We start from the raw sequence: 27383 nt of genomic DNA, 5'->3' as shown, positions 1-27383 counted from the left end.
CTCTGACGTCTGTGCGTGCTTAAACGTTTCTTTTTTTTTTCTTCTAACCTGACACCGAACGCTGTCGCTGTGACGTTCTTTTCCGTGCCCAAATATAGAAATTGCTGCCTCAACCAACCCCGCTAGAAATTATTTCTGGAACATACTTTTGCGCTTTGATGTTCAATCGAATTGGCAATCAATTATTTTGCACTTTACAATCTATTTGCTCGAGCAACTTTGTCTCTAAAATGGTGAATATTGACATCTTCGATCATGCGTTCGGCTACTAGGGATAGCGCCTCTGGGCAAGAGACGGATGTTTACAGCAAACCGCATTTGGAGGTAATTTATTAGGAATCCAGCTAAATAATGTCGGACCATGATGGTCTATTTTCTAATATTTCTTCACTCATTTATGAAGCTCATGCTTTAGGCTACAGTCGGTAGGACTAGATGCACGTCTGCTTGATATAGCTACAGCCTAGCCTACTACTGTAACAGATCTATACGTCCCAGTCAGGAACACAACGTGCCATGTCGGATAATATTAGAGCAACAACAGCTGCAGTTTTCGCATGATCAAACGACTGGATTTTTGTTTAAGTCCACCTGCAGAATGTTTAGGTCCATTTCTGACCCTCTAAAAGGGATTTATATAATGTTGAATAAAGATCAGAGGGGGCACAAGTTATGTGAGAATGCCTGGAAGTGGGTCCAGGGAGTTATTCCCCTTTAAGTAAATTGGAGAATTTAGCATTTTTCAAACACTTGAAACAGCTTTTTCCTGCAATCTAGAGTCATAATCATTATTCTTAATGCTATATATATATATATATATATATATATATATATATTATTACATATCTAAGCACACCTTTTGAGCTGTCTGTATCCTGACTTGTGGTTCTTTATTAAAAAACAAAATATGCTTCTCTGCATAAAATCTGGGTAAAAGACTGAAAGGAATTTCATTACATTTAGTTATTGCTTGCTTTTCTAAAGTCTCAACTTTTCCAGCAGATATGCCTGCTACGATAGTCAGACAGTCTAGCTACTCTAATTTGATTGATAGCCTGAAATGGTTTCTTGGTAAAATGCATTTAATTTTTTTTGTAAACAGGACAAATATGAGGAACACCTCAGAACAGGTTTGGAGAGCCCTGGTGTAAACATACAGGACAGTAGCTCTCTGGGAACAGGGTAGGAGAGCCCTGGTGTAAACCTACAGGACAGTGGCTCTCTGGGAACAGGGTAGGAGAGCCCTGGTGTAAACATACAGGACAGTAGCTCTCTGGGAACAGGGTAGGAGAGCCCTGGTCTAACATTTGAACAAGAGAAGAAAAGTTCTCAAGAAAATGGGGCTGCTGTTGGTCTATGTTTGAAATGCTGCATTTGAAAGCAGAAACCTCTACACTATGTCTACTAGTCTGGGCATAATGGACAAAGTAGGGCCACAGGCAGATATAACAGTGAACTAGAGTGATGGTCTGAGTAAGAAGACTTTCGTTTTAAGAGCAAAGCTATGTTTTATTGAATTATTCATACACCCCACAATCCTACTCTATTTTCCTCTGATGCTGGTCTTATTAAGGTATGCAGGCCACACAGTCTGGTCACACTGTAGAGAATGTCTCTTCATTCATACGGCAAACTGGGAACAGCAGAGAGTTACTCAAGCATTTATACAACCAAACTAAATGAACAAAAGCCAGAAGAATTACGGATTAGGACAGCAAAGTTGCAAACTCAGATTGCCCCCTAGAAGTCCGTACCAGGGTTGGGGGTCAAATGAATTTAAATTCCAGTCAGTCAATTCAGAAAGTAAATCAAATTCCACTTTTCCCAATTGAAAAGCATCGAAGAGAATTGGAATTTCAGTGCACATCCTGAATTGACTGGAATTTAAATTGCAACTGACCCTCATCCCTGGTCGGTACCATGATGAGTAGGAGGTTTATTATGCTATACTTGACTTTGGAGTCCATTCTGTGGCGCCAGTCCCTGTCATTACAGGTGGCAGGTAGCCTAGCGACCCTATCACTACAGGTAGCCTAGCGACCCTGTCACTACAGGTAGCCTAGCGACCCTATCACTACAGGTAGCCTAGCGACCCTATCACTACAGGTAGCCTAGCGACCCTATCACTACAGGTAGCCTAGCGACCCTATCACTACAGGTAGCCTAGCGACCCTATCACTACAGGTAGCCTAGCGACCCTATCATTACAGGTGGCAGGTAGCCTAGCGACCCTATCACTACAGGTAGCCTAGCGACCCTATCACTACAGGTAGCCTAGCGACCCTATCACTACAGGTAGCCTAGCGACCCTATCATTACAGGTGCCAGGTAGCCTAGCGACCCTATCACTACAGGTAGCCTAGCGACCCTATCACTACAGGTAGCCTAGCGACCCTATCACTACAGGTAGCCTAGCGACCCTATCACTACAGGTGCCAGGTAGCCTAGCGACCCTATCATTACAGGTAGCCTAGCGACCCTATCATTACAGGTGCCAGGTAGCCTAGCAACTCTATCATTACAGGTAGCCTAGCGACCCTGTCATTACAAGTGCCAAGTAGCCTAGCGAACCTATCATTACAGGTGGCAGGTAGCCTAGCGACCCTATAATTACAGGTAGCCTAGCGACCCTATCACTACAGGTGGCAGGTAGCCTAGCGACCCTATCATTACAGTTGCCAAAGTGGCCTAGCGACCCTATCATTACAGGTGCCAGGTAGTCTAGCGACCCTATCACTACAGGGGGCAGGTAGCCTAGCGACCCTATCATTACAGGTGGCAGGTAGCCTAGCGACCCTATCATTACAGGTAGCCTAGCGACCCTATCCTTACAGGTGCCAGGTAGCCTAGCGACCCTATCATTACAGGTGCCAGGTAGCCTAGCGATTTAAGAGTGTTGAGTAAGTAACCGAAAGGTAGACTGGTTTGAATCCCATGAGCCGACTAGATAAAACATCTACCAGTGTGCCTTTGACCATGGCACGTATAAGAATAATGTAAATGTGAATCCCATATCATGATCCATAGGCCATAAAAGAGGAAGAGTCGGGTGGGATTTATTTATTATTCACCCTTATTTTACCAGGTAAATTGACTGAGCACATATTCTCGTTTACAGCAGGAAGAGAGGGGATGAATGAGACAATTGGAAGTTTGGGATGATTAGGTGGCCATGATAGGCCAGATTGGGAATTGAGGGCCAGATTGGGAATTGAGGGCCAGATTGGGAATTGAGGGCCAGATTGGGAATTGAGGGCTAGATTAGGAATTGAGGGACAGATTGGGAATTGAGGGCCAGATGATGAATTGAGGGCCAGATTGGGAATTGAGGGCCAGATTGGGATTTGAGGGCCAGATTAGAAATTGAGGGCCATATTATGAATTGAGAGCCAGATTGGGAATTGAGGGCCAGATTATGAATTGAGGGCCAGATTGGGAATTGAGGGCCAGATTAGGAATTGAGGGCCAGATTAGGAATTGTGTAGGTGCATAAACGACAACTATGTTAGACATATAATACCTAGGCCTATATATCACACATCTCTGTCACTGCAGCATATCATATTACTCTCATGTACTGATGTACTCTCATCCACCCCCTTCCTACCCCAGCACCAGCCATCTATTCAAACTCATTCGCTCATTTCCTATGTCCCCTATATTTCCCTTGTATATACTTAACGGAGGCAGTTTGCTCAATGCCTGTGCTCAGGAAATGCTTTGTGCGTGCTCTAGTGAACGTAGAGGAGGGTGGGTCGGTGAGAGGAAGTCGGCAATCACACACTGAAAGACGCAATGTACTGCTCTCACTGACTGCTCTGTCATAGACACACCCTTTTGTGCAATAGTCACAAAGACATATGTTTCACAGTGGTTCTTTATTGCTTCACCTTATCTCTATCTCCTGAATGTGTATTCTTCCAAAGAACCTCACTCCGAAACTCTCTCAGAGAAGTTTAATGATTGATCCAACTGTTAAGGGTTAAACTGCACCAACATTTTTATTAATTTGATTTATTTCACCTTTATTTAACCAGGTAGGCTAGTTGAGAACACCTTTATTTAACCAGGTAGGCTAGTTGAGAACACCTTTATTTAACCAGGTAGGCAAGTTGAGAACCAGTTCTCATTTACAACTGCGACCTGGCCAAGATAAAGCAAAGCAGTTCGACACATACAACGACACAGAGTTACACATGGAGTAAAACAAACATACAGTCAATAATACAGTAGAAAAATAAGTCTATATACGATGTGAGCAAATGAGGTGAGATAAGGGAGGTAAAGGCAAGAAAAGGCCATGATGGCAAAGTAAATACAATATAGCAAGTAAAACACTGGAATGGTAGATTTGCAGTGAAAGAATGTGCAAAGTAGAAATAAAAATAATGGGGTGCAAATGAGCAAAATAAATAAATAAATACAGTTGGGAAAGAGGTAGTTGTTTGGGCTAAATTATAGGTGGACTATGTACAGGTGCAGTAATCTGTGAGCTGCTCTGACAGTTGGTGCTTAAAGCTAGTGAGGGAGATAAGTGTTTCCAGTTTCAGAGATTTTTGTAGTTCGTTCCAGTCATTGGCAGCAGGGAACTGGAAGGAGAGGCGGCCAAAGGAAGAATTGGTTTTGGGGGTGACCACAGAGATATACCTGCTGGAGCGCGTGCCACAGGTGGGTGCTGCTATGGTGACCAGCGAGCTGAGATAAGGGGGGACTTTACCTAGCAGGGTCTTGTAGATGACCTGGAGCCAGTGGGTTTGGCGACGAGTGTGAAGCGAGGTCCAGCCAACGAGAGCGTACAGGTCGCAGTGGTGGGTAGTATATGGGGCTTTGGTGACAAAATGGATGGCACTGTGATGCATCCAATTTATTGAGTAGGGTATTGGAGGCTATTTTGTAAATGACATCGCCGAAGTCGAGGTTTGGTAGGATGCTCAGTTTTAGAAGGGTGTTTGGCAGCATGAGTGAAGGATGCTTTGTTGGGAAATAGGAAGCCAATTCTAGATTTAACTTTGGATTGGAGATGTTTGATGTGAGTTTGGAAGGAGAGTTTACAGTCTAACCAGACACCTAGGTATTTGTAGTTGTCCACATATTCTAAGTCAGAGCCGTCCAGAGTAATGATGTTGGACAGGCGGGCAGGTGCAGGCAGCGATCGGTTGAAGAGCATGCATTTAGTTTTACTTGTATTTAAGAGCAATTGGAGGCCACGGAAGGAGAGTTGTATGGAATTGAAGCTTGTCTGGAGGGTTGTTAACACAGTGTCCAAAGAAGGGCCAGAAGTATACAGAATGGTGTCGTCTGCGTAGAGGTGGATCAGAGACTCACCAGCAGCAAGAGCGACATCATTGACATATACAGAGAAGAGAGTCGTCCAAGAATTGAACCCTGTGGCACCCCCATAGAGACTGCCAGAGGTCCGGACAACAGAACCTCCGATTTGACACACTGAACTCTATCAGATAAGTAGTTGGTGAACCAGGCGAGGCAATCATTTGAGAAACCAAGGCTGTCGAGTCTGCCGATGAGGATGGGGTGATTGACAGAGTTGAAAGCCTTTGCCAGGTCAATGAATACGGCTGCACAGTATTGTTTCTTATCGATGGCGGTTAAGATATCGTTTAGGACCTTGAGCGTGGCAGAGGTGCACCCATGACCAGCTCTGAAACCAGATTGCATAGCGGAGAAGGTATGTTGGAATTCGAAATGGTCGGTAATCTGTTTGTTGACATGGCTTTCGAAAACCTTAGAAAGGCAGGGTAGGATAGATATAGGTCTGTAGCAGTTTGGGTCAAGAGTGTCCCCCCCTTTGAAGAGGGGGATGACCGCAGCTGCTTTCCAATCTTTGGGAATTTCAGACGACACGAAAGAGAGGTTGAACAGGCTAGTAATAGGGGTGGCAACAATTTCGGCAGATCATTTTAGAAAGAAAGGATCCAGATTGTCTAGCCCGGCTGATTTGTAGGGGTCCAGATTTTGCAGCTCTTTCAGAACATCAGCTGACTGGATTTGGGAGAAGGAGAAATGGGGAAGGCTTGGGCGAGTTGCTGTGGGGGGTGCAGTGCTGTTGACCGGGGTAGGGGTAGCCAGGTGGAAAGCATGGCCAGCCGTAGAAAAATGCTTATTGAAATTCTCAATTATAGTGGATTTATCGGTGGTGACAGTGTTCCCTATCTTCACTGCAGTGGGCAGCTGGGAGGAGGTGTTCTTATTCTCCATGGAATTTACAGTGTCCCAGAACTTTTTTGAGTTTGTGTTGCAGGAAGCAAATTTCTGCTTGAAAAAGCTAGCCTTGGCTTTTTCTAAGGATACCCCGGCCAGGTCGTTTAGAAAGGCCTGCTCGCTGAAGTGTTTTAGGGAGCGTTTGACAGTGATGAGTGGAGGTCGTTTGACCGCTGACCCATTATGGATGCAGGCAATGAGGCAGTGGTCACTGAGATCTTGGTTGAAAACAGCAGAGGTGTATTTAGAGGGCAAGTTGGTTAGGATGATCTCTATGAGGGTGCTCGTGTTTACGGCTTTGGGGTTGTACCTGGTAGGTTCATTGATCATTTGTGTGAGATTGAGGGCATCAAGTTTAGATTGTAGGATGGCCGGGGTGTTAAGCATGTTCCAGTTTAGGTCACCTAGCAGCACAAGCTCTGAAGATAGATGGGGGGCAATCAGTTCACATATGGTGTCCAGAGCACAGCTGGGGGCAGAGGGTGAGAGACTTGTTTTTAGAGAGGTGAATTTTTAAAAGTAGAAGTTCAAATTGTTTGGGTACAGACCTGGATAGTAGGACAGAACTCTGCAGGCTATTTTTGCAGTAGATTGCAACACCGATGCTATATGCTACTCTGTAACCCTGCACCAATATTGAGGCTACAGGCTACCTGCTAACCCTGTACCAATATTGATGCTATAGGCTACCCGCTTACCCTACACCAATATTGATGCTATAGGCTACCTGCTAACCCTGCACCAATATTGATGCTATATGCTACCTGCTAACCCTACACCAATATTGATGCTATAGGCTACCCGCTAACCCTGCACCAACATTGATGCTATAGGCTACCTGCTAACCCTACACAAATATTGATGCTATAGGCTACCCGCTAACCCTTCACCAATATTGATGCTATAGGCTACCTGCTAACCCTGCACCAAAATTGATGCTATAGGCTACCTGCTAATCCTGCACCAATATTGATGCTATAGTTTTCCCTCTAGCCGTGTTAGTAAATATCTGCTCAAATCTCTTGATAGAACTCCTCAGGTTCAATCACAAGCATCCTTGTTTTGGCGTATGAGAGACTAGACCTATTTGCCCAATCCTCTTCATGTCGTAAGTGCTCAGTGCTCCATCCGTGTGTTATTCATCGCTCTATTAATATGCCTTGCTCTCAGCTCCATCAGTGTGTTATTCATTACTCTATTAATATGCCGTGTCTTCAGCTCCATCCGTGTGTTATTCATTACTCTATTAATATGCCTTGTCTTCAGCTCCATCAGTGTGTTATTCATTACTCTATTAATATGCCTTGTCTTCAGCTCCATCAGTGTGTTATTCATCACTCTATTAATATGCCTTGCCAGACCTGAGGAGAAGGAGCGGCGGCAGTAATAGCAGGTGCTCGTCGCTTCTTTTAACATCAGCATCGACAGCAGTAAAATTAGACCTCTCTGACGCCAACCTGCGTCGATGCTGCAACCCAGGGAAGGAAGCAGGCAGTAGCGTCTGCCTGAGAAAAAAAGGAACTAAATAAAAGGAGGGAGAGGAGGGGTGGAGGGGGATAAGGATAAGACAGAGAGGGGAGGTAGAGAGGGGGGAAGTAGAGAGATAGAAAGAGGGGTAGGGAAGAGAAGAGAGAGGGTGGAGTAGAGAGAGAGATAGAAAGAGGGGTAGGGAAGAGAAGAGAGAGGGAGAAGAAGGGAGAGAGAGAGAGGGAGTAAAGAAGAGAGAGAGAGAGTGCAGTGATGAGAGGGAGAACTGAATTTGTCTTTGTGCCACGACAACAAGCATCTCCGTTGGGTTCCGCGCCATCTTCACGGTAGCCCCATCCTCATCGTTTGGCTCCTCTCCATCTCCCCATCCTCATCGTTTGGTTCCTCTCCATCCCCCCCATCTTCTCCGTTTGGTTCCTCTCCATCTTCACGGTAGCCCCATCCTCATCGTTTGGTTCCGCTCCATCTTCACGGTAGCCCCATCCTCTCCGTTTGGTTCCGCTCCATCTTCACGGTAGCCCCATCCTCTCCGTTTGGTTCCTCTCCATCTTCATGGTAGCCCCATCCTCTCCGTTTGGTTCCGCTCCATCTTCACGGTAGCCCCATCCTCATCGTTTGGTTCCGCTCCATCTTCACGGTAGCCCCATCCTCATCGTTTGGTTCCTCTCCATCTTCATGGTAGCCCCATCCTCATCGTTTGGTTCCGCTCCATCTTCATGGTAGCCCCATCCTCATCGTTTGGCTCCTCTCCATCTTCACGGTAGCCCCATCCTCATCGTTTGGTTCCTCTCCATCTTCAAGGTAGCCCCATCCTCATCGTTTGGTTCCGCTCCATCTTCATGGTAGCCCCATCCTCATCGTTTGGCTCCTCTCCATCTTCACGGTAGCCCCATCCTCATCGTTTGGCTCCTCTCCATCCCCCCATCCTCTCCGTTTGGTTCCTCTCCATCTTCACGGTAGCCCCATCCTCATCGTTTGGTTCCGCTCCATCTTCACGGTAGCCCCATCCTCTCCGTTTGGTTCCTCTCCATCTTCATGGTAGCCCCATCCTCTCCGTTTGGTTCCGCTCCATCTTCACGGTAGCCCCATCCTCATCGTTTGGTTCCGCTCCATCTTCACGGTAGCCCCATCCTCATCGTTTGGTTCCTCTCCATCTTCACGGTAGCCCCATCCTCATTGTTTGGTTCCGCTCCATCTTCACGGTAGCCCCATCCTCATCGTTTGGTTCCTCTCCATCTTCACGGTAGCCCCATCCTCATCGTTTGGTTCCTCTCCATCTTCATGGTAGCCCCATCCTCTCCGTTTGGTTCCGCTCCATCTTCACGGTAGCCCCATCCTCATCGTTTGGTTCCGCTCCATCTTCACGGTAGCCCCATCCTCATCGTTTGGTTCCGCTCCATCTTCACGGTAGCCCCATCCTCATCGTTTGGTTCCTCTCCATCTTCATGGTAGCCCCATCCTCACCGTTTGGTTCTGCACCATCTTCACGGTAGCCCCATCCTCATCGTTTGGTTCCTCTCAACTCCCAGGAGTCAGGACATGGATGAATTCGTCAGAAATCCAATAGCAGTTGCCTCAGCCTCTCCTCCTGTCTCTGTATGTCTGTTTGAGGATTATCTTAAATAAATTCACGCACTAAGAAAACAACCCACCACTGGTCACAGTTGGTAATGTCTCATATATAAATGTATAATGACAATGTAGGATTTGCGTCACGTGTCAATATTTCCTATGAATGAACCATATTTCTCATACATGCTGTCATAGGAGATGATGTCCACGTCATATTTGAGACAGACAAGAAAGCAGACCCATTTGGACCTCTGTTAACATTCATATATAGGGGGCTGTATAAAAATAAACCTTTTCCAAGGAAGTCACAATGCAATTACCACGCATGACCAGTCTGGTTTCTGCTGTTGAAGTGTATTATATACAGTATCCACAGCACTATTGCTTCATCCTGAATGACACGCAGTATCAATGTCTAGAGTCTCTCCAGTTGTAGTTTGTTTGTATAGGAGCTCCTGCAATAAAGGTCACCAACACGGTCTCAGGTAGGGAGGGCCATTACCTAGAGGGTGTGGAGACATGATTGACGTCATCCGCCATCCACTCCTAGTGAGAGGTGTCATAATCCTCAACCTCTGGCTCTGACAATGACATTTGTCATAGGACCAAGGGATTAGAGAGGTCATAACAGCTCGTATCTGGTCATAGCAGGTCGTAATAGGTCATAAGTGCTCTATTACCCTCATCACTCCCAGGTTGAAAACCAGAGCTATATACTGTCTCTATAGAGGCAGGTCAGTAGCTTTATGGCTCTATAGAGGCAGGTCAGTAGCTTTATCTATGGCTCTATAGTGACAGGTCAGTAGCTTTATCTATGGCTCTGTGGAGGCAGGTCAGTAGCTTTATCTATGGCTCTATAGAGGCAGGTCAGTAGCTTTATCAATGGCTCCATAGAGGCAGGTCAGTAGCTTCATCTATGGCTCTATGGAGACAGGTCAGTAGCTTTATGGCTCTATACAGGCAGGTCAGTAGCTTTATCAATGGCTCTATAGAGGCAGGTCAGTAGCTTTATCTATGGCTCTATAGAGGCAGGTCAGTAGCTTTATGGCTCTATACAGGCAGGTCAGTAGCTTTATCTATGGCTCTATAGAGGCAGGTCAGTAGCTTTATGGGTCTATAGAAGCAGGTCAGTAACTTTATCTATGGCTCTATAGAGGCAGGTCAGTAGCTTTATGGCTCTATAGAGGCAGGTCAGTAGCTTTATCTATGGCTCTATGGAGGCAGATCAGTAGCTTTATCTATGGCTCTATAGAGGCAGGTCAGTAGCTTTATCTATGGCTCTATAGAGGCAGGTCAGTAGCTTTATCTATGGCTCTATGGAGGCAGATCAGTAGCTTTATCTATAGCTCTATAGAGGCAGGTCAGTAGCTTTACCTATGGCTCTATAAAGGCAGATCAGTAGCTTTATGGCTCTATAGAGGCAGGTCAGTAGCTTTATCTATGGCTCTATGGAGGCAGATCAGTAGCTTTATCTATGGCTCTATAGAGGCAGGTCAGTAGCTTTATCTATGGCTCTACAGAGGCCGGCCAGTAGCTTTATCTATGGCTCTCGTAGAAATGGAAGGTCAGTAGCTTTACTTTGTCTTTGGTGGAAATGGCAGGTCACTGCAATTTCATTTAGGGAATTTTGACAGCAGAATAGCAGGCCTCTCTTGTGGTAAAATAGATCTGATCTTAATCAGTGAGACTAACCTGGATAAATAGAGGTTAAATACCATCAAACATAGGGGTAATGGCAATTCAGAATAGTGGCAGTGAGAGTGACAAATTCAGAGGGGTGAATTGACGTACAGCACTAACACCAGTGGGAGACACAGCTTTAGCTGTCTTATGATTAGTGTTCACTCAGTGACAGCCTCTGCTCTTAGCGGGCCCGACTGGAGTGCTGGGTCTTCTCTAGGGGATCCGGAAGCGGAGGTTTCCCTGGAAACCGGACAGCTCCATCAATCCTAATTGGGTAATCCCTGAGCTGCTGCTGACAACAAAATAATAGCTTTGGGGATCTTCAGGATACCCAGTAACTGTGAATGTGATACGTCCTGTTGTGTAATGCTGTTGAGGATTAACCACTTACTGTACTCTCTGGTTTGTTAGGTCATTACATAATCAAATGAAATGCTACTTTTCACCAAACATGTTTAATTAATTATTCAGTTAACTGGTAGGACCACGTAGCTACTGTCAAAAGAGTGATAAAATACATTTTCAAATGAGACCAATACAGGCCTAGCTAGATAAAGGGTGGCAGGTAGCCTCGAGGTGAGATCATTGGGCCAATAACCGAAAGGTTGCTAGTTTGAATACCGGAGCCGACTGTGACCTTGAGCAAGGCACTAAACATAATTGCTGTACAATGGTGACCTGGGCTGTGATCCCACTCCACTGCAGGTGTTTCAAGGAGAGTTTAGTGATGCCAAAATACTTGACAAATATAAGCACCCCCACCCCCAAATTATAATAGATAGATATGATTTTATAGGCGCTTTATTACGGACTCTATGTATCTATGGTATCTATGGTATCTATCTATCTATCTATCTATCTATGGTATCTATCTATCTATCTATCTATCTATCTATCTATGGTATCTATATATCAATTCAATTCAATTCAAGGGCTTTATTGGCATGGGAAACATGTGTTAACATTGCCAAAGCAAGTGAGGTAGACAACATACAAAGTGAAAATATAAAGTGAAAAACAACAAAAATTAACAGTAAACATTACACATACAGAGGTTTCAAAACAGTAAAGACATTACAAATGTCATATTATATATATACAGTGTTTTAACAATGTACAAATGGTTAAAGGACACAAGATAAAATAAATAAGCATAAATATGGGTTGTATTTACAATGGTGTGTGTTCTTCACTGGTTGCCCTTTTCTCGTGGCAACAGGTCACAAATCTTGCTGCTGTGATGGCACACTGTGGAATTTCACCCAGTAGATATGGGAGTTTTTCAAATTTGGATTTGTTTTCGAATTCTTTGTGGATCTGTGTAATCTGAGGGAAATATGTCTCTCTATATATATATGTCTCTCTATATATCTATCTATCTATCTATGGTATCTATCTATCTATCTATCTATCTATCTATCTATCTATCTATCTATCTATCTATCTATCTATCTATCTATCTATCTATCTATCTATCTATCTATGGTATCTATCTATGGTATCTATGGTATCTATGGTATCTATCTATCTACCTATCTATCTATCTACCAGTGAACCAGTGAAGAACCAGTGAAGAACACACACCATTGTAAATACAACCCATATTTATGCTTATTTATTTTATCTTGTGTCCTGTCTGGTATGTTGTCTACCTCACTTGCTTTGGCAATGTTAACACGTTTCCCATGCCAATAAAGCCCTTGAATTGAATTGAAATTGAATTGAATTGATACCATAGATAGATAGATATATCTATCTATCTATCTATCTATCTATCTATCTATCTATCTATCTATCTATCTATCTATCTATCTATTTGGTTAGATAGATAGATTATCTATCTATGGTATCTATGGTATCTATGGTATCTATCTATCTATCTATCTATCTATCTATCTATCTATCTATCTATCTATCTATCTATCTATCTATCTATCTATCTGACCAAACTGTCAGCAGCCCTCCCTGACAGCTGCGGCGCTGTGGAGAAATCCGAGGTGTAAGAGGGAGCTCTTCAGCGGAGCTGCAGCTGTCGCTCGTGTTTTATTCGGCTTGTAGCCATGGCTCGGTTCGCTGCCTTACTGCTTTTACCTGTTCTCATTGAATCGGTATTTTCTATTTCTTTCTTTCTACCTGTAAATTCAAGAAAATGTCTACGGGAAGAGATTCACAAAGACGTGCTCGTCACGGGAGAGTATGATATCAATGACGAGTCCAACACCAAAACCAACCTGAAGGTGAGTTTGATGATGTTTGGTAATACCGACGTTGCTCGGCTAAGCTAGTTAGCTGCTAACTGTTAGCATTGAAGGCCCAAAACGTAGTTCGGTCATATTATTTCCCGATGAGAAGTAACGTTATCACAACGAAATGCAATACGTGGATATGATAACCTCAGCGCCCTGTTATCTGTGTGTATTTTCTTCCAATAGCGGATAAATTATTTTAAAGTCTTGTTCACAACTGTTGTTAGTTTGTAGCTTGCTATGGTTAGCTTTGCTAGCTATGGTTAGCTTTGCTAGCTATGGTTAGCTTTGCTAGCTAACTTTAGCCTGATTGGGCCTGTGACACATCCTTCCTGGTTCTTACCCTGTGAAAATGTGTTTGTTGACATTAAATAGGTAGGATTGTACATTTATCAAACCAAGTTCATGAAGTATTACATGTGTAAAGGAATTGGGAAAAAATTTGCAGATCAGAGCTAACTGTTATTGTGTTGCTAACCCCATTTTTAATGTTTTAGTGTCAGTTGAGTTGGTGAACATTCATTCAGGATGTTACACGTCAGTCTTAACCCCCCATCATCCACTCTGTGATACGTGTAACCTGCTAGCTAGGCTAGCTATGTTAGCATGCTGTAGATTTATCATGTGGATGTCAGCACAGGGAACGCAGGATTTAAAATAGGTATATCATTTGCCGCGGCTTTTGTGGAGCGATGGGTAACGATGCTTCGTGGGTGACTGTTGTTGATGTGTGCAGGGGGTCCCTGGTTCGAGCCCGGGTATGGGCGAGGGGACGGTCTAAAGTTATACTGTTACATTTAGCACATTATGTGTGTGAGTTATTTTCCTTACACGTCATTTAAGTAAACATAACATTGCCCACAGCGACTGCCATGATACAGCAGCTGTCATAACGTGTGATGTATCTCTCTTAACTTTTTTATTTATGTCATTTTGTTATTGTCACCTGTTTTTAGATCACAGACTCATCGGGACACATCCTCTACTTGAAGGAAGATGCAACGAAAGGGAAGTTTGCCTTCACAACAGAAGATTATGACATGTTTGAAGTGTGCTTTGAGAGCAAGTCACCAATGGGTAAGTCAGTCTACGTCCCAAAATGGCTCCCTATTTAAGTGCACTACTTTTGACCAGAGGGCCTATGAGCCCTGGTCAAAAGTAGTTCCCTAAATGGGGAATAGGGTGGCATGTGGGACGTAGATAATGTGTATAGTTTTTCTTCTGTGTTACGGAGAGTGATGGGTACTCCTTCGCCTAGATGTTTGCAAAGAGCAGGCACTGCTCAATGTAATTGATAGTTGAACTGCATTATGCCATCCACAAGTAGTGTCTTGTGACAAATTGTTAACAAGTGAGTAGCTAGCCTGAATACCAGTCTGAGTTATCATTCCACTCCTTGCCACTCTTTGTAATGCTATGCATTCGGGAAAGTATTCAGACCCCTTGACTGTTTCAAAATGATTCTAAAATTGATTAAATATTTTTTTCCTTATCAATATCCCATAATGACAAAGCGAAAAACAGTTATTTCTTATTTTTTTTGCAAATATATACAAAAAAGAAATTGCTTATTTACATAAGTGTTCAGACCCTTTGCTTTGAGACTAGAAATTGAGCTCAGGTGCATCCTGTTTCCATTGATCATCCTTGATGTTTCTACAACTTGGAGTCCACCTGTGGTAAATTCAATTGATTGGACATGATTTGGAAAGGCACACACCTGTCTATATAAGGTCCCACAGTTGACAGTGCATGTCACAGCAAAAAAAACAATCCATGAGTTGGAAGGAATTGTCCATAGAGCTCCGAGACAGGATTGTGTCGAGGCACAGATCTGGGGAAGTGTACCAAAATATTTCTGCAGCATTGAAGGTCCCCAAGAACACAGTGGCCTCCATCATTCTTAATCTCTAGCGTCAAGCAATCCCGTATCCGGGAGCGTAATCATAGCCTCAAGCTCATTACCATAACGCAAAGTTTCCTATTCATGAAAATCGCAAATGAAATGAAATAAATATATTGAAACACAAGCTTAGCCTTTTGTTAACAACACTGTCATCTCAGATTTTCAAAATATGCTTTTCAACCAAAGCTACACAAGCGTTTGTGTAAGAGTATTGATAGCATAGCATTAAGCCTAGCATTCAGCAGGCAACATTTTCACAAAAACAAGAAAAGCCTTCAAATACAATAATTTACCTTTGAAGAACTTTGGATGTTTTCAATGACTAGACTCTTAGTTAGATAGCAAATGTTCATTTTTTCCCCAAAAGATTATTCGTGTAGACGAAATAGCTCCGTTTTGTTCATCACGTTTGGCTAAGAAAAATACCGGAAAATGCAGTCACTTACAACGCTGAACTTTTTTCCAAATTAGCTCCATAATATTGACAGAAACATGGCAAACGTGGTTTAGAATCAATCCTCAAGGTGTTTTTCACATATCCGATAATCTATCAGTGGTGGCAGCTGGCTTCTCATCAAAAGCAAACGGAAAAATACTGCAGCTGGAGATTACGCAATAATTGCAACGGAGGACACCAAGCGACCACCTGGTAGATGTAGTCTCTTATGGTCAATCTTCCAATGATATGCCTACAAATACGTCACAATGCTGCAGACACCTTGGGGAAAACGTAAGCTGACTCCTAGCTCCTTCACAGCCATATAAGGAGTCATTGGAATGAGGCGGTTTCAAAAAATGCGGCACTTCCTGATTGGATTTTTATCTGGGTTTCGCTTGTAACATCAGTTCTGTGGCACTCACAGACAATATCTTTGCAGTTTTGGAAACGTCAGTGTTTTCTTTCCAAAGCTGTCAATTATATGCATAGTCGAGCATCTTTTCGTGACAAAATGTCTTGTTTAAAACGGGAACGTTTTTCATCCAAAAATTAAAAGAGCGCCCCCTATATCGAAGAAGTTAAATGGAAGAAGTTTGGAACCACCAAGGCTCTTCCTGGTCACATGGCCAAACTGCGCAATTGGGGGAGAAGGGCCTTGGTCAGGGAGGTGACCAAGAACTCGATGGTCACCCTGACAGAGCTCTTTAGTTCCTCTGTGGAGATGGGAGAACCCTCCAGAAGGACAACCATCTCTGCAGCACTCCACCAATCAGGCCTTTATGGTTGAGTGGCCAGTCGGAAGCCAGCTTGGAGTTGGTCAGAAGGCAGCTAAAGACTCTCAGACCATGAGAAACAAGATTCTCTGGTCTGATAAAACCAAGATTGAACTCTTTGGCCTGAATTCCAAGTGTCACATTTTGAGGAAACCTTGCACCATCCCTACAGTGACGCATGGTGGTGGCAGCATCATGCTGTGGGATGTTTTTCAGTGGCAGGGACTGGGAGACTAGTGGCAGTGGCAGGGACTGGGAGACTAGTCAGGATCGAGGGAAATATGAACAAAGTACAGTGAGACCCTTGATGAAAACATGCTCCAGAGCGCTCAGGACCTCAGACTGGGGTGACGGTTCACCTTCCAACAGGACAACTACCCTAAGCACACAGCCAAGACAATGCAGGAGTGGCTTCGGGACAAGTCTCTGAATGTCGTTGAGTGGCCCAGCCAGAGCCCGGACTTGAACCCGATCGGACATCTCTGGAGAGACCTGAAAATAGCTCTGCAGCAACACTCCACATCCAACCTGACATGAGAGGGTCTGCAGAGAAGAATGGGAGAAACTCTCCAAATACATGTGTACCAAGCTTGTAGCTTCGTACCCAAGAGAACTCGAGGCTGTAATCGCTGCCTAAGGTGCTTCAACAAAGTACTGAGAAAGGGGTCTGAATAATTATGTAGATGTGATGTTTAACCTGTTTTTGCTTCATAATTTATAGGGTTTTGCGTGTAGATTGGTGAGGGGAGAAAAAAACAATATAATACATTTTAGATTAAGGCTGTAACGTAACAAAATGTGGAAAATATCCAGGGGTCTGAATACTTTCTGAATTCACTGTACATGGAGTGAAATTGCGGTCAAGAAGTCAATGGAACTTGACCCAAACAATGGAAATGCCATGGAAACGCTTGTGGGAAAGATCTCCCGGATCTTCTCATTGCCTCCCTGCAAAATTAGCCTACATTTAGGCTATTGATTATATGTGTATTCCACACTGTTGAGGTAAAAAATCAAGAGTAAAATGCTTGTATAGATGTCAACCCCCCCATACATGCTCATGTCATCGTTACCGATCAACTGTAAATAGAAATCGACTGGCCACCACCACCGATTTCTTTATGCTAGCTATGCTAACCAGCTTATACGAATGGGAGTTAGCATTTAGCAGTCACTTCTTCTAAACCTTAAAGGTACTAGTTGTAAATATTATGCAGAGAAAACAGCCAAATATATAAAAATCTGACTTTAGTAACCCCATTGTGGGGGCCTTTTACAATACGTAAATCATGACAGATTTGATAAATCCACATTATGTTTGATCATATTTGTTGAATGTGCGCCAATCCGGCGTCCTCCTCCTGTCTCCCCGCGGTCTGTGTTCCATTGACCCCTCTGCCACATCTATAGGCTGGCCAGCACATGCTACATTTGGTTCTGGGTTCTGAGATGACCCCGCCCCGTCCTTCCCCCAAGGAACACTGCTGTTTTCTTAGCCCTTTTACTCTCGGGGGAATTGGCCTCTATGGATAGGGCTAAATGGAAATGTTTCTTACAGAAGAAATCTGAAAATACGTAACCATGGTAGCGATTGAAAAAAAAAAAGAAACATTTAGGATATTATGGGAAACTTATTAAACCAGGTGAACTGACAACACTGAATGCAAACATGACACTGTTGATTTTAATGTGCATTTTACATTTTCTGTACTTTTCACCACATTTGTTGATATAACGAAATCTGAAAATATTCTGGATACATTCAGTAACGAAATAATATTCCTGGGAAATGTGGAGTAGGTGCAACATAAGACAAAAAAAAGGACACGGTTTGAGTGAGAAGACGAACTGGTGTCTCCAAGTGGCCCCACATCTCTCTCCAGTGTACACAGTTCCTAAGTCATTTCAATGCACTTTTATGACTCAAAGAAGAGTCTTCAACTATGAATTGCTTTTTTTTTTTGCCTCTCCTCGCTGAGTCGTCGAGGAACTAGAGCAAGGACACTTGTAGTTGTTTTGTTTGGGACTCAACCCAGCCTCCCCACAACTGTTGTTTAGGCAACCCTAAAACAGACCATTTATAAATCACTAATCAGGGTCAGGTGGGCATCAGTATTATATAAGCTTATTCTATGGCCAACATGACTAGCTAAGTTATATAAAACATATTACAGTGTTGGGCTTTCACGTGTAATTCAGGGAAACAGATCATCCCATTGGTGCCCCTAGAAAGGAGTCCTGAGAGTATTCAGGTGTGTGTGACACGACAAAACAGGCTCATTGTGTTCAGAACAACCCAGAGCACGACGCCGTGTCACCATGCACAGCTAACATAGTGATTTATAAACGTTGACACTGTATATGACATGAGATTCGTTATTTGGAAATGTGAAGTGCAAGAAACCAGTGGATTGGGAAATTATCTAGAGCAGGGTTAACTTTCAGTAGCTGAACAATGCAGATACGACATTTCAACATATCCCATTTCTATCCGAGTGAAACAAAACATTGCGTCCTGCTGAACGCACCCCCCCCCCCCCCCCCCCCCCCCCCACGTGACTGGAACGAGTCCTGACAACCGGTGTTATTGCTCGCTGTTATTGAATGAGGCGAGTTAAAGCCTTTGCATGGAAATGTACTGAGTAAGGGTGTATGTTCTGTCACCCAGGATCTGGGAGAGTCCCCGACCAGCTGGTTAATCTGGACATGAAGCACGGTGTAGAGGCCAAGAACTACGAGGAGGTGAGTAGAGACCAAGTCTTTCATTTGACCAGGGGGGCGGTGCTCCCTCGGCTGTCTCCTGAAGTTCACGATCACTGTATCCCCTATACTGTATCCCCTATACTGTGATCGTGGACTTCAGGAGACAGCCGAGGGAGTGTACTTTGGGTATCACACAATGCGTGTGCTGGACTAGCTGCTGGTACCGTGTGTGTGTTATCATATCTAGGGTTGTATTGAGAATCTAATACTGATCTGAGCTCGAGGCTCGTGAATGGGGATGCCTTAACAGACACCGGCTACTGGCGAGTACTGTACAGTACAACATGCCTGTGTGGGTGAGTACTGTACAGTACAACATGCCTGTGTGGGTGAGTACTGTACAGTACAACATGCCTGTGTGGGTGAGTACTGTACAGTACAACATGCCTGTGTGGGTGAGTACTGTACAGTACAACATGCCTGTGTGGGTGAGTGCTGTACAGTACAACATGCCTGTGTGGGTGAGTACTGTACAGTACAACATGCCTGTGTGGGTGAGTGCTGTACAGTACAACATGCCTGTGTGGGTGAGTGCTGTACAGTACAACATGCCTGTGCGGGTGAGTGCTGTACAGTACAACATGCCTGTGTGGGTGAGTACTCTACAGTACAACATGCCTGAGTACCGCACAGGGTTGGCTATAGACGAGATTCTGGAGCCTAGGTTACTGTATCCCCCCCCCTGTAGCCTAGGTTACTGTAGCCTAGGTTACTGTAGCCTAGGTTACTGTAGCCTAGGTTACTGTAGCCTAGGTTACTGTAGCCTAGGTTACTGTAGCCCCCCCTCTGGAGCCTAGGTTACTGTAGCCCCCCTCTGGAGCCTAGGTTACTGTAGCCCCCCTCTGGAGCCTAGGTTACTGTAGCCCCCCTCTGGAGCCTAGGTTACTGTAGCCCCCCTCTGGAGCCTAGGTTACTGTAGCCCCCCTCTGGAGCCTAGGTTACTGTAGCCCCCCTCTGGAGCCTAGGTTACTGTAGCCCCCCTCTGGAGCCTAGGTTACTGTAGCCCCCCTCTGGAGCCTAGGTTACTGTAGCCCCCCGGAGCCTAGGTTACTGTAGCCCCCCATCTGGAGCCTAGGTTACTGTAGCCCCCCCTCTGGAGCCTAGGTTACTGTACCCCCCCCCGGAGCCTAGGTTACTGTAGCCCCCCATCTGGAGCCTAGGTTACTGTAGCCCCCCCCTCTGGAGCCTAGGTTACTGTAGCCCCCCCTCTCTGGAGCCTAGGTTACTGTAGCCCCCCCCCGGAGCCTAGGTTACTTTAGCCCCCCCTCTGGAGCCTAGGTTACTGTAGCCCCCCCTCTGGAGCCTAGGTTACTGTAGCCCCCTCTCTCTGGAGCCTAGGTTACTGTAGCCCCCCCCCCCCCCCCCCTGGAGCCTAGGTTACTGTAGCCCCCCTCCCCTCTGGAGCCTAGGTTACTGTAGCCCCCCTCCCCTCTGGAGCCTAGGTTACTGTAGCCCCCCCCCCCTCTCTGGAGCCTAGGTTACTGTAGCCCCCCCCCCTCTGGAGCCTAGGTTACTGTAGCCCCCCCCTCTGGAGCCTAGGTTACTGTAGCCCCCCCCTCTGGAGCCTATGTTACAGTAGCCCCCCCCCCCCCCCCCTCTGGAGCCTAGGTTACTGTAGCCCCCCCCCTCTGGAGCCTAGGTTACTGTAGCCCCCCCCCCCCCCCCCCCCTCTGGAGCCTAGGTTACTGTAGCCCCCCCCCTCTGGAGCCTAGGTTACTGTAGCCCCCCCCCTCTGGAGCCTAGGTTACTGTAGCCCCCCCCCCCCTCTGGAGCCTAGGTTACTGTAGCCCCCCCCTCTGGAGCCTATGTTACAGTAGCCCCCCCTCTGCAGCCTAGGTTACTGTAGCCCCCCCCACTGGAGCCTAGGTTACTGTAGCCCCCCCCCCCCCCCCCTCTGGAGCCTAGGTTACTGTAGCCCCCCCCTCTGGAGCCTAGGTTACTGTAGCCCCCCCCCCTCTGGAGCCTAGGTTACTGTAGCCCCCCCCCTCTGGAGCCTAGGTTACTGTAGCCCCCCCCTCTGGAGCCTAGGTTACTGTAGCCCCCCCCTCTGGAGCCTAGGTTACTGTAGCCCCCCCCTCTGGAGCCTAGGTTACTGTAGCATACTGACGGCGTTACAAGCGTAATTCAGAGGGAGATACTTTTAATTGGAGAATAATGGATTGACTTCATGTTAGTTAAGTATACTCTAGTTATCACGTTTCACATTGGATTTATTAACTACAAAAAGGTAAGATGTGTTTTTAATTCTGGTGCCGCTCTGAACACAGAAGCTTGTGAGCGAAACAAGATAACGTTTGCTCTGATCCAACGTTAAACCAACTCTGAAGTTTATAAAGACATTCAAAGCTCCTCCATAGGAGCCGTTCCTCTGGAGGTATAATACATGTCATCACAAGATGCCCAGCGCTTCAAGCCTCCATCTCCACCCTCTACACACCCTAAAAATGTCAGTTGCACCTCGCACCCTACACTGACTGGCAGCACAGTGTGTTAGCCTTCCATTACGATTAAAATACTATTTGCTTTTAATGACTTTCCAATACAGATGAAATTGTTTACCCACTCCACAGCAAGCTTCTCTAGCAGCACTCACTCCACAGCAAGCTTCTCTAGCAGCACTCACTCCACAGCAAGCTTCTCTAAGCAGCACTCACTCCACAGCAAGCTTCTCTAGCAGCACTCACTCCACAGCAAGCTTCTCTAGCAGCACTCACTCCACAGCAAGCTTCTCTAAGCAGCACTCACTCCACAGCAAGCTTCTCTAGCAGCACTCACTCCACAGCAAGCTTCTCTAGCAGCACTCACTCCACAGCAAGCTTCTCTAGCAGCACCCACTCCACAGCAAGCTTCTCTAGCAGCACTCACTCCACAGCAAGCTTCTCTAGCAGCACTCACTCCACAGCAAGCTTCTCTAGCAGCACTCAATCCACAGCAAGCTTCTCTAGCAGCACTCACTCCACAGCAAGCTTCTCTAGATAGATAGATATATATATATATATATATATATATATATATATATATGTGCGGTTTAAAAGGGAACAGAAAGGAATGATATAGACCAGTACATTTTTGTGGTTCGACCCGGTTCAGAACTTTATTTTGCTGGTCGGAACAGAACACAAATAATAACGGGTTCTGTTCTGAACGAAACGATTTCCAACATCTGCTAATCATATCACATCCCTTTTTAAAAAAAAAAAATTTAAGTTGTAGCATGTGTGACCAGATTCTCTGCTTGGGAATCCAATACGTTTGCTAAACTAAAGCAGGAGGACGGGTAGAGCGTTCTACATACCAGGCAGATTAGTTCAACATGAACAGGAACACAAACTGTTCTCTGCTGCGGTCTGGCAGTACTGCTGAATAGCTCAAGAGCGACCCCAACTGGACAAACTGGGTCACAGCACAGTCCAAGCTTCATTTGAATAATATAATACAAAATATCTGCCATTTAACAGACACTTTTAAAGTTATTTACAGTTATGCGTGCTTACATTTTCTACATGTGGTTGATCCCAGGAATCAAACCCACTTTCCAGGCATTGTAAGTGCCATGCTCTACCAACTGAACTACAGGGGACCACTCACATTTCTCAAACTTTTAAAACAATTGAATGCATTTGTTCCTGTCCCTCAAACATCCAATCCAATAAACACCTACTGACATGGGCTGGATTGTGGCGTTGCGTTGTTGATTGATTTTTGTTGTTGTTGTTGTCTCTCGTCCAATCAGATCGCCAAGGTGGAGAAGCTGAAGCCCCTGGAGGTGGAGCTAAGGCGGCTGGAGGACCTATCGGAGTCCATCGTCAACGACTTTGCCTACATGAAGAGGCGAGAGGAGGAGATGAGGGATACCAACGGTAAGAAGAGCACTTGTACCGATAAAGTAGTACCACGATGTATTCTAGCCTGATCCTAACTTGGTAAAGGATTGTGCAACTCAAATTTAAACACAAACCTCCCCATTTGTTGTCGATACATGCATGATTCTTGTGGAACTTGCTGTTAACATTTCTCGAGTTATGTATTGGCCCACTAATGCTTAGTCTTAGCTCATTGTAAACATCACCTACGCATCTCTAACAAGTCACAATTTATATAAAGTGTGTATAACAAAAGTCTCAATAAAGTTTACAAATAAATACTAATGAATATAATTGGAGGAGGAAAAAAAATAAAACAAAACAAGTCTCTTCTGTAATGTTAGTATATTTCTCACTCTGTTCTCCTTCTTCCAGAGTCCACCAACACACGTGTCCTGTACTTCAGCATCTTCTCTATGTGCTGTCTGATCGGCTTGGCCACCTGGCAGGTCTTCTACCTGCGACGTTTCTTCAAGGCAAAGAAGCTCATCGAGTAGAGAGGCATCACCACTCCGCCAGGGGAGAGCAGCCAAATGCTTACCCGATCAATCTCCACCATCTTCGGACTAACGTCGTCAAAACTAGCGCTGTGACTGGAGGAGATGGAGACCCGCGTACTGTCGAGAGACAAAAAAGAAGGAATAAATCCAAAAACCTGAGGCAAAACGGGAATAATTGTAGTCCTTTATTGGACAGTGTGCCAGTCTCGATCTCTTCCAGTGTTCTTATTTTGACCCTTACACACCTGGAACCACCACTATTCAGTAGTAAGGACAGCCTCCTAGATATTTGTGTGTTTTTAAATGCCACCATATTTCCTCGAGTGCTCTACATTTTTTATTTTTTGCTAACCAGAGGGCTCCTCGTTTCTCCCCCCCCATAGGGCTCCTCGTTTCTCCCCCCCCATAGGGCTCCTCGTTTCTCCCCCCCATAGGGCTCCTGGTTTCCCCCCCATAGGGCTCCTGGTTTTCCCCCCCATAGGGCTCCTGGTTTTCCCCCCCATAGGGCTCCTGGTTTTCCCCCCCATAGGGCTCCTGGTTTTCCCCCCCATAGGGCTCCTGGTTTTCCCCCCCATAGGGCTCCTGGTTTCCCCCCCCATAGGGCTCCTGGTTTTCCCCCCCATAGGGCTCCTGGTTTCCCCCCCCCATAGGGCACCTGGTTTCCCCCCCATAGGGCACCTGGTTTCCCCCCCCATAGGGCTCCTGGCAAATGTAGTGCACTGTATAGGGAGTAAGATGGTGTTTTGGACATCAAAAAGAATGAGCAGGGGAAGGATTCAGGGGTGTGGTGCTGAGAGAGCACCGAGGGTAGCTTATTCTCTGAAAGCCATGTACACCTGGGACTCATTCAGTGGAGTGAAACATTAAAAAAAAAAAAACAATGTAGAATATACACAGATTTTTAAGTCCAGGAGTGAATCGTGCATGTCTGTTCAATCTGCAATTTGTTCTGAAATGTATTATCATCCTGCTGAAAAAGCACCTGATGCTTTGTTGATTTGATTTGACATTTTTAACGTGTTTAGTTTGATCTGGAGTTTAATTTTGTTGGGATGAACGGATGCACCCTCGAGAAAGGTCTATTCCCCCCTTTTTTTTTTTACATCGTTGTATAAAATCTTTGCCATGCCAAGCGACCTGTAGGATATAGGGTTCAGCCCAAAATGGCAACCTATTCCCTATAAGAATAGGGCACCGTTTGGGCAAAGACGATATTCTTGGGGACCTTTTTTTTTAAAAATATGTTTTAAACTGAAGGCCTCTATGAACGACAGGTGGAATGTGTTGTCACTCAGAATAGAAACCATGGCGACCACTGAACTTTTTATGCTTTTGCCAGCTAATTAATTTGCATACATGTTTGGTAGCTAAATTTGACTGTCTTTAGTTTGTTTTGATTGTAAATGCAGGGCAGGTATTGGGGGGTGGGGGTTAATAAGTTCAGGGAAAGAGTAGCTATATCTCAAACGGAACCCTATTCCCTATATAGGCCTAGTGCACTACTTTTGACCAGTAGTACTGTACTATATAGGGTGCCATTTGAACCCTATTCCCTATATAGGCCTAGTGCACTACTTTTGACCAGTAGTACTGCACTATATAGGGAATAGGGTGCCATTTGAACCCTATTCCCTATATAGGCCTAGTGCACTACTTTTGACCAGTAGTACTGCACTATATAGGGTGGCATTTGAGATGCAGCCAATATAATCTTGAAAACTAGGTCATTTTATAGCGGAACCATGGCACGCTTTTAAGTTGTTTTTTAAGAGATGTACAAAATATAAAAGCCGCATATCTATGTACTTTTCCATCTGAATAGGTTATAAGACGAGTAGAGCTGCAGGGCCTTTTGGGAAATGATGTCTCTTCTTCTTTTGAGACCCATTGAATCTACACCAACCATCCCAGATCCATCCAGCTTTCTTTTGGAGATAATTCTGGGGTTTGGGCTACGTGAGGATTTGGGGTTGGTTTAAAATGTTTTTTTTTTTTTTGCTGTTTTAAAAAAAAAATCTCTGGTGCAATTTTCACATGTATGTGGTATATTTCCACAACTCTTAATACAAAATTGAAAACAGATCTTCAAAAATCCAGTTTCAAAACTAAGCATATTTTCAATTGACTAAGTACAACAGTCACTTTATTTTTACACCAAATTTAATCAGTGTTTCATCTAGAAATGCATGTTTCACATTGCAATACATGTTCATATAAAGTCATTGCTTTTCTCAATGCTCCCATTACTTTAGGTATGATTCTCTTCTCTTTTAAGACGTTTTACAATTACATAATCCAACTGCTCTTTATCAGTGATCACTTAAACCCATGGAACGTTTGATTAAACCCACGGAACGTTTGATTAAACCCACGGAACGTTTGATTAAACCCACGGAACGTTTGATTAAACCCACGGAACGTTTGATTAAACCCACGGAACGTTTGATTAAACCCACGGAACGTTTGATTAAACCCACGGAACGTTTGATTAAACCCACGGAACGTTTGGTAAATGGATCGATTTTACATTTTGTCTACTACAGATTTTGAGAACTAAATAATGACAATGGATGTCTGTAGAAACGTAAGTATGATCTATGTATTACTATTATGATTTTACTTCACAGTAAGTCAAACAAGTAAAACAAATCTGATATTGACAAAATCAGACATGTACTATATGTTACAAATTAAAACGTTTATTGGTCGCGTACACAGATTAGCGGATGTTACAGCAGGCGCAGCGAAATGCTTGTGTTTCTAGCGCCTGCATTGCAGTAATACAATACCAATACGCAAATAATCCAGAAAGTCCTTAACAATAAATAAATGCTTCACTAAAATAGCATTGGGTAGTACGGTTCTGTAAAATAGTCCATTTACATAGACACTTTTATCCAAAGTGACAACAGTCCACTTTTTGGTATGTGATCCCAGTAGGAATGGAACCCACACCTCTGGTGTTGCTAGTGCCACGCTCTTATGAACTGTGAGACACGTACAGAACCACTACAATACATTAGGTACAACACAGGTGGAAGATCTATGATTGCCACCCCCATGAGCGAACCACCACCCTCTAGTCTAGGCCATGGATGACTCATGCAATGACGTCAATCCAGACCTATATCAGGCCAGGTGCATGATATTTACTGTGATTTCGATGAGAACCTACGGCCAAACGCTCCAGACAGGTTTGATGCAATTAGCGCCTTAAACGTTTCTTTCATTTGATTACCTTATGAAAGTTGTCTTCGATGATCAGACATGGGATAGAAGTTATTGACATTTCAAGTTCAGTTCATTTTAATGGGTAGTGCAAGTGTATTGCCGAATGTGAAACAGTGTCATGTACTGTAATTTACACTACTGGAGCATACTACATTCAAAGAGCAAATTGAAACATATCTTAAAAAGTGTTTTTGTGCTTTTGGATTAATTGGTTAAAATAACTAAATTAAGGAGATGTCATTAGGTTGTGTTTTGGTGATTAAACCAATGTTCTTATTTCACAGTAAACTTTATATTTTGGATTAATGGTTGTGTAGTGAACGATGTCTACAAACCAAATAAAGTAATATTGAAAGGATTTGAATGTAAGACTGGCTGCATTACAAGTGTTACCAGTTTGGAGTTTTGTACTAAGAGATTAGAAAATTCACATATTTGTGAAAATGGCACCAAATCGTAAAAAAACAAACAGAAAACCATGTGGGATACATAAATTTTTAACAGTGAACATTTGCAATGTTTTCTATATTGATTGATATCAATTTGTAAAGGTCTGTGTTTGGGCTTTTATTCAATAAAATATTGGATGGATGTACAGAACGTGTTGCTTGTAGATTTGAATAACCTCTAAGGGAGGGACACCACATGGTCCATCATATGTCTATATTATCATTGGAAATAGGTTTAATGTTTCACTTTA

At 44.3% G+C, this 27383-nt stretch overlaps 1 protein-coding gene across 3 annotated transcripts; it reads left to right on the top strand.

The window, feature by feature from the left end:
* Window positions 1-134: 134 nt before the first annotated feature.
* Window positions 135-27278, top strand: LOC110529272 (transmembrane emp24 domain-containing protein 10). Of its 3 annotated transcripts, none has more exons than XM_021611390.2 (6): window positions 135-324; window positions 13109-13199; window positions 14165-14285; window positions 18995-19068; window positions 22823-22949; window positions 23328-27278. In XM_021611390.2, the coding sequence occupies exons 1-6, from the start codon at window positions 299-301 to the stop codon at window positions 23447-23449; spliced, it is 561 nt and encodes a 186-aa protein (XP_021467065.1). In that variant the 5' UTR covers window positions 135-298; the 3' UTR covers window positions 23450-27278. The 3 variants fall into 3 exon arrangements, 2 of the variants coding, with proteins under 2 accessions (XP_021467065.1, XP_021467064.1); XR_005052763.1 differs by lacking the exon at window positions 135-324 and having other exon boundaries at window positions 12891-13199; window positions 23328-24967; window positions 25038-27278; XM_021611389.2 differs by lacking the exon at window positions 135-324 and having other exon boundaries at window positions 12891-13199.
* Window positions 27279-27383: the final 105 nt, after the last annotated feature.

The sequence above is a fragment of the Oncorhynchus mykiss genome, chromosome 8 (genome assembly GCF_013265735.2).
Source record: "Oncorhynchus mykiss isolate Arlee chromosome 8, USDA_OmykA_1.1, whole genome shotgun sequence".
Taxonomy (NCBI): Eukaryota; Metazoa; Chordata; class Actinopteri; order Salmoniformes; family Salmonidae; genus Oncorhynchus; species Oncorhynchus mykiss.
Note: the sequence above shows the minus strand (reverse complement) of the source record. Positions and strands in the feature narration are given on the sequence as shown.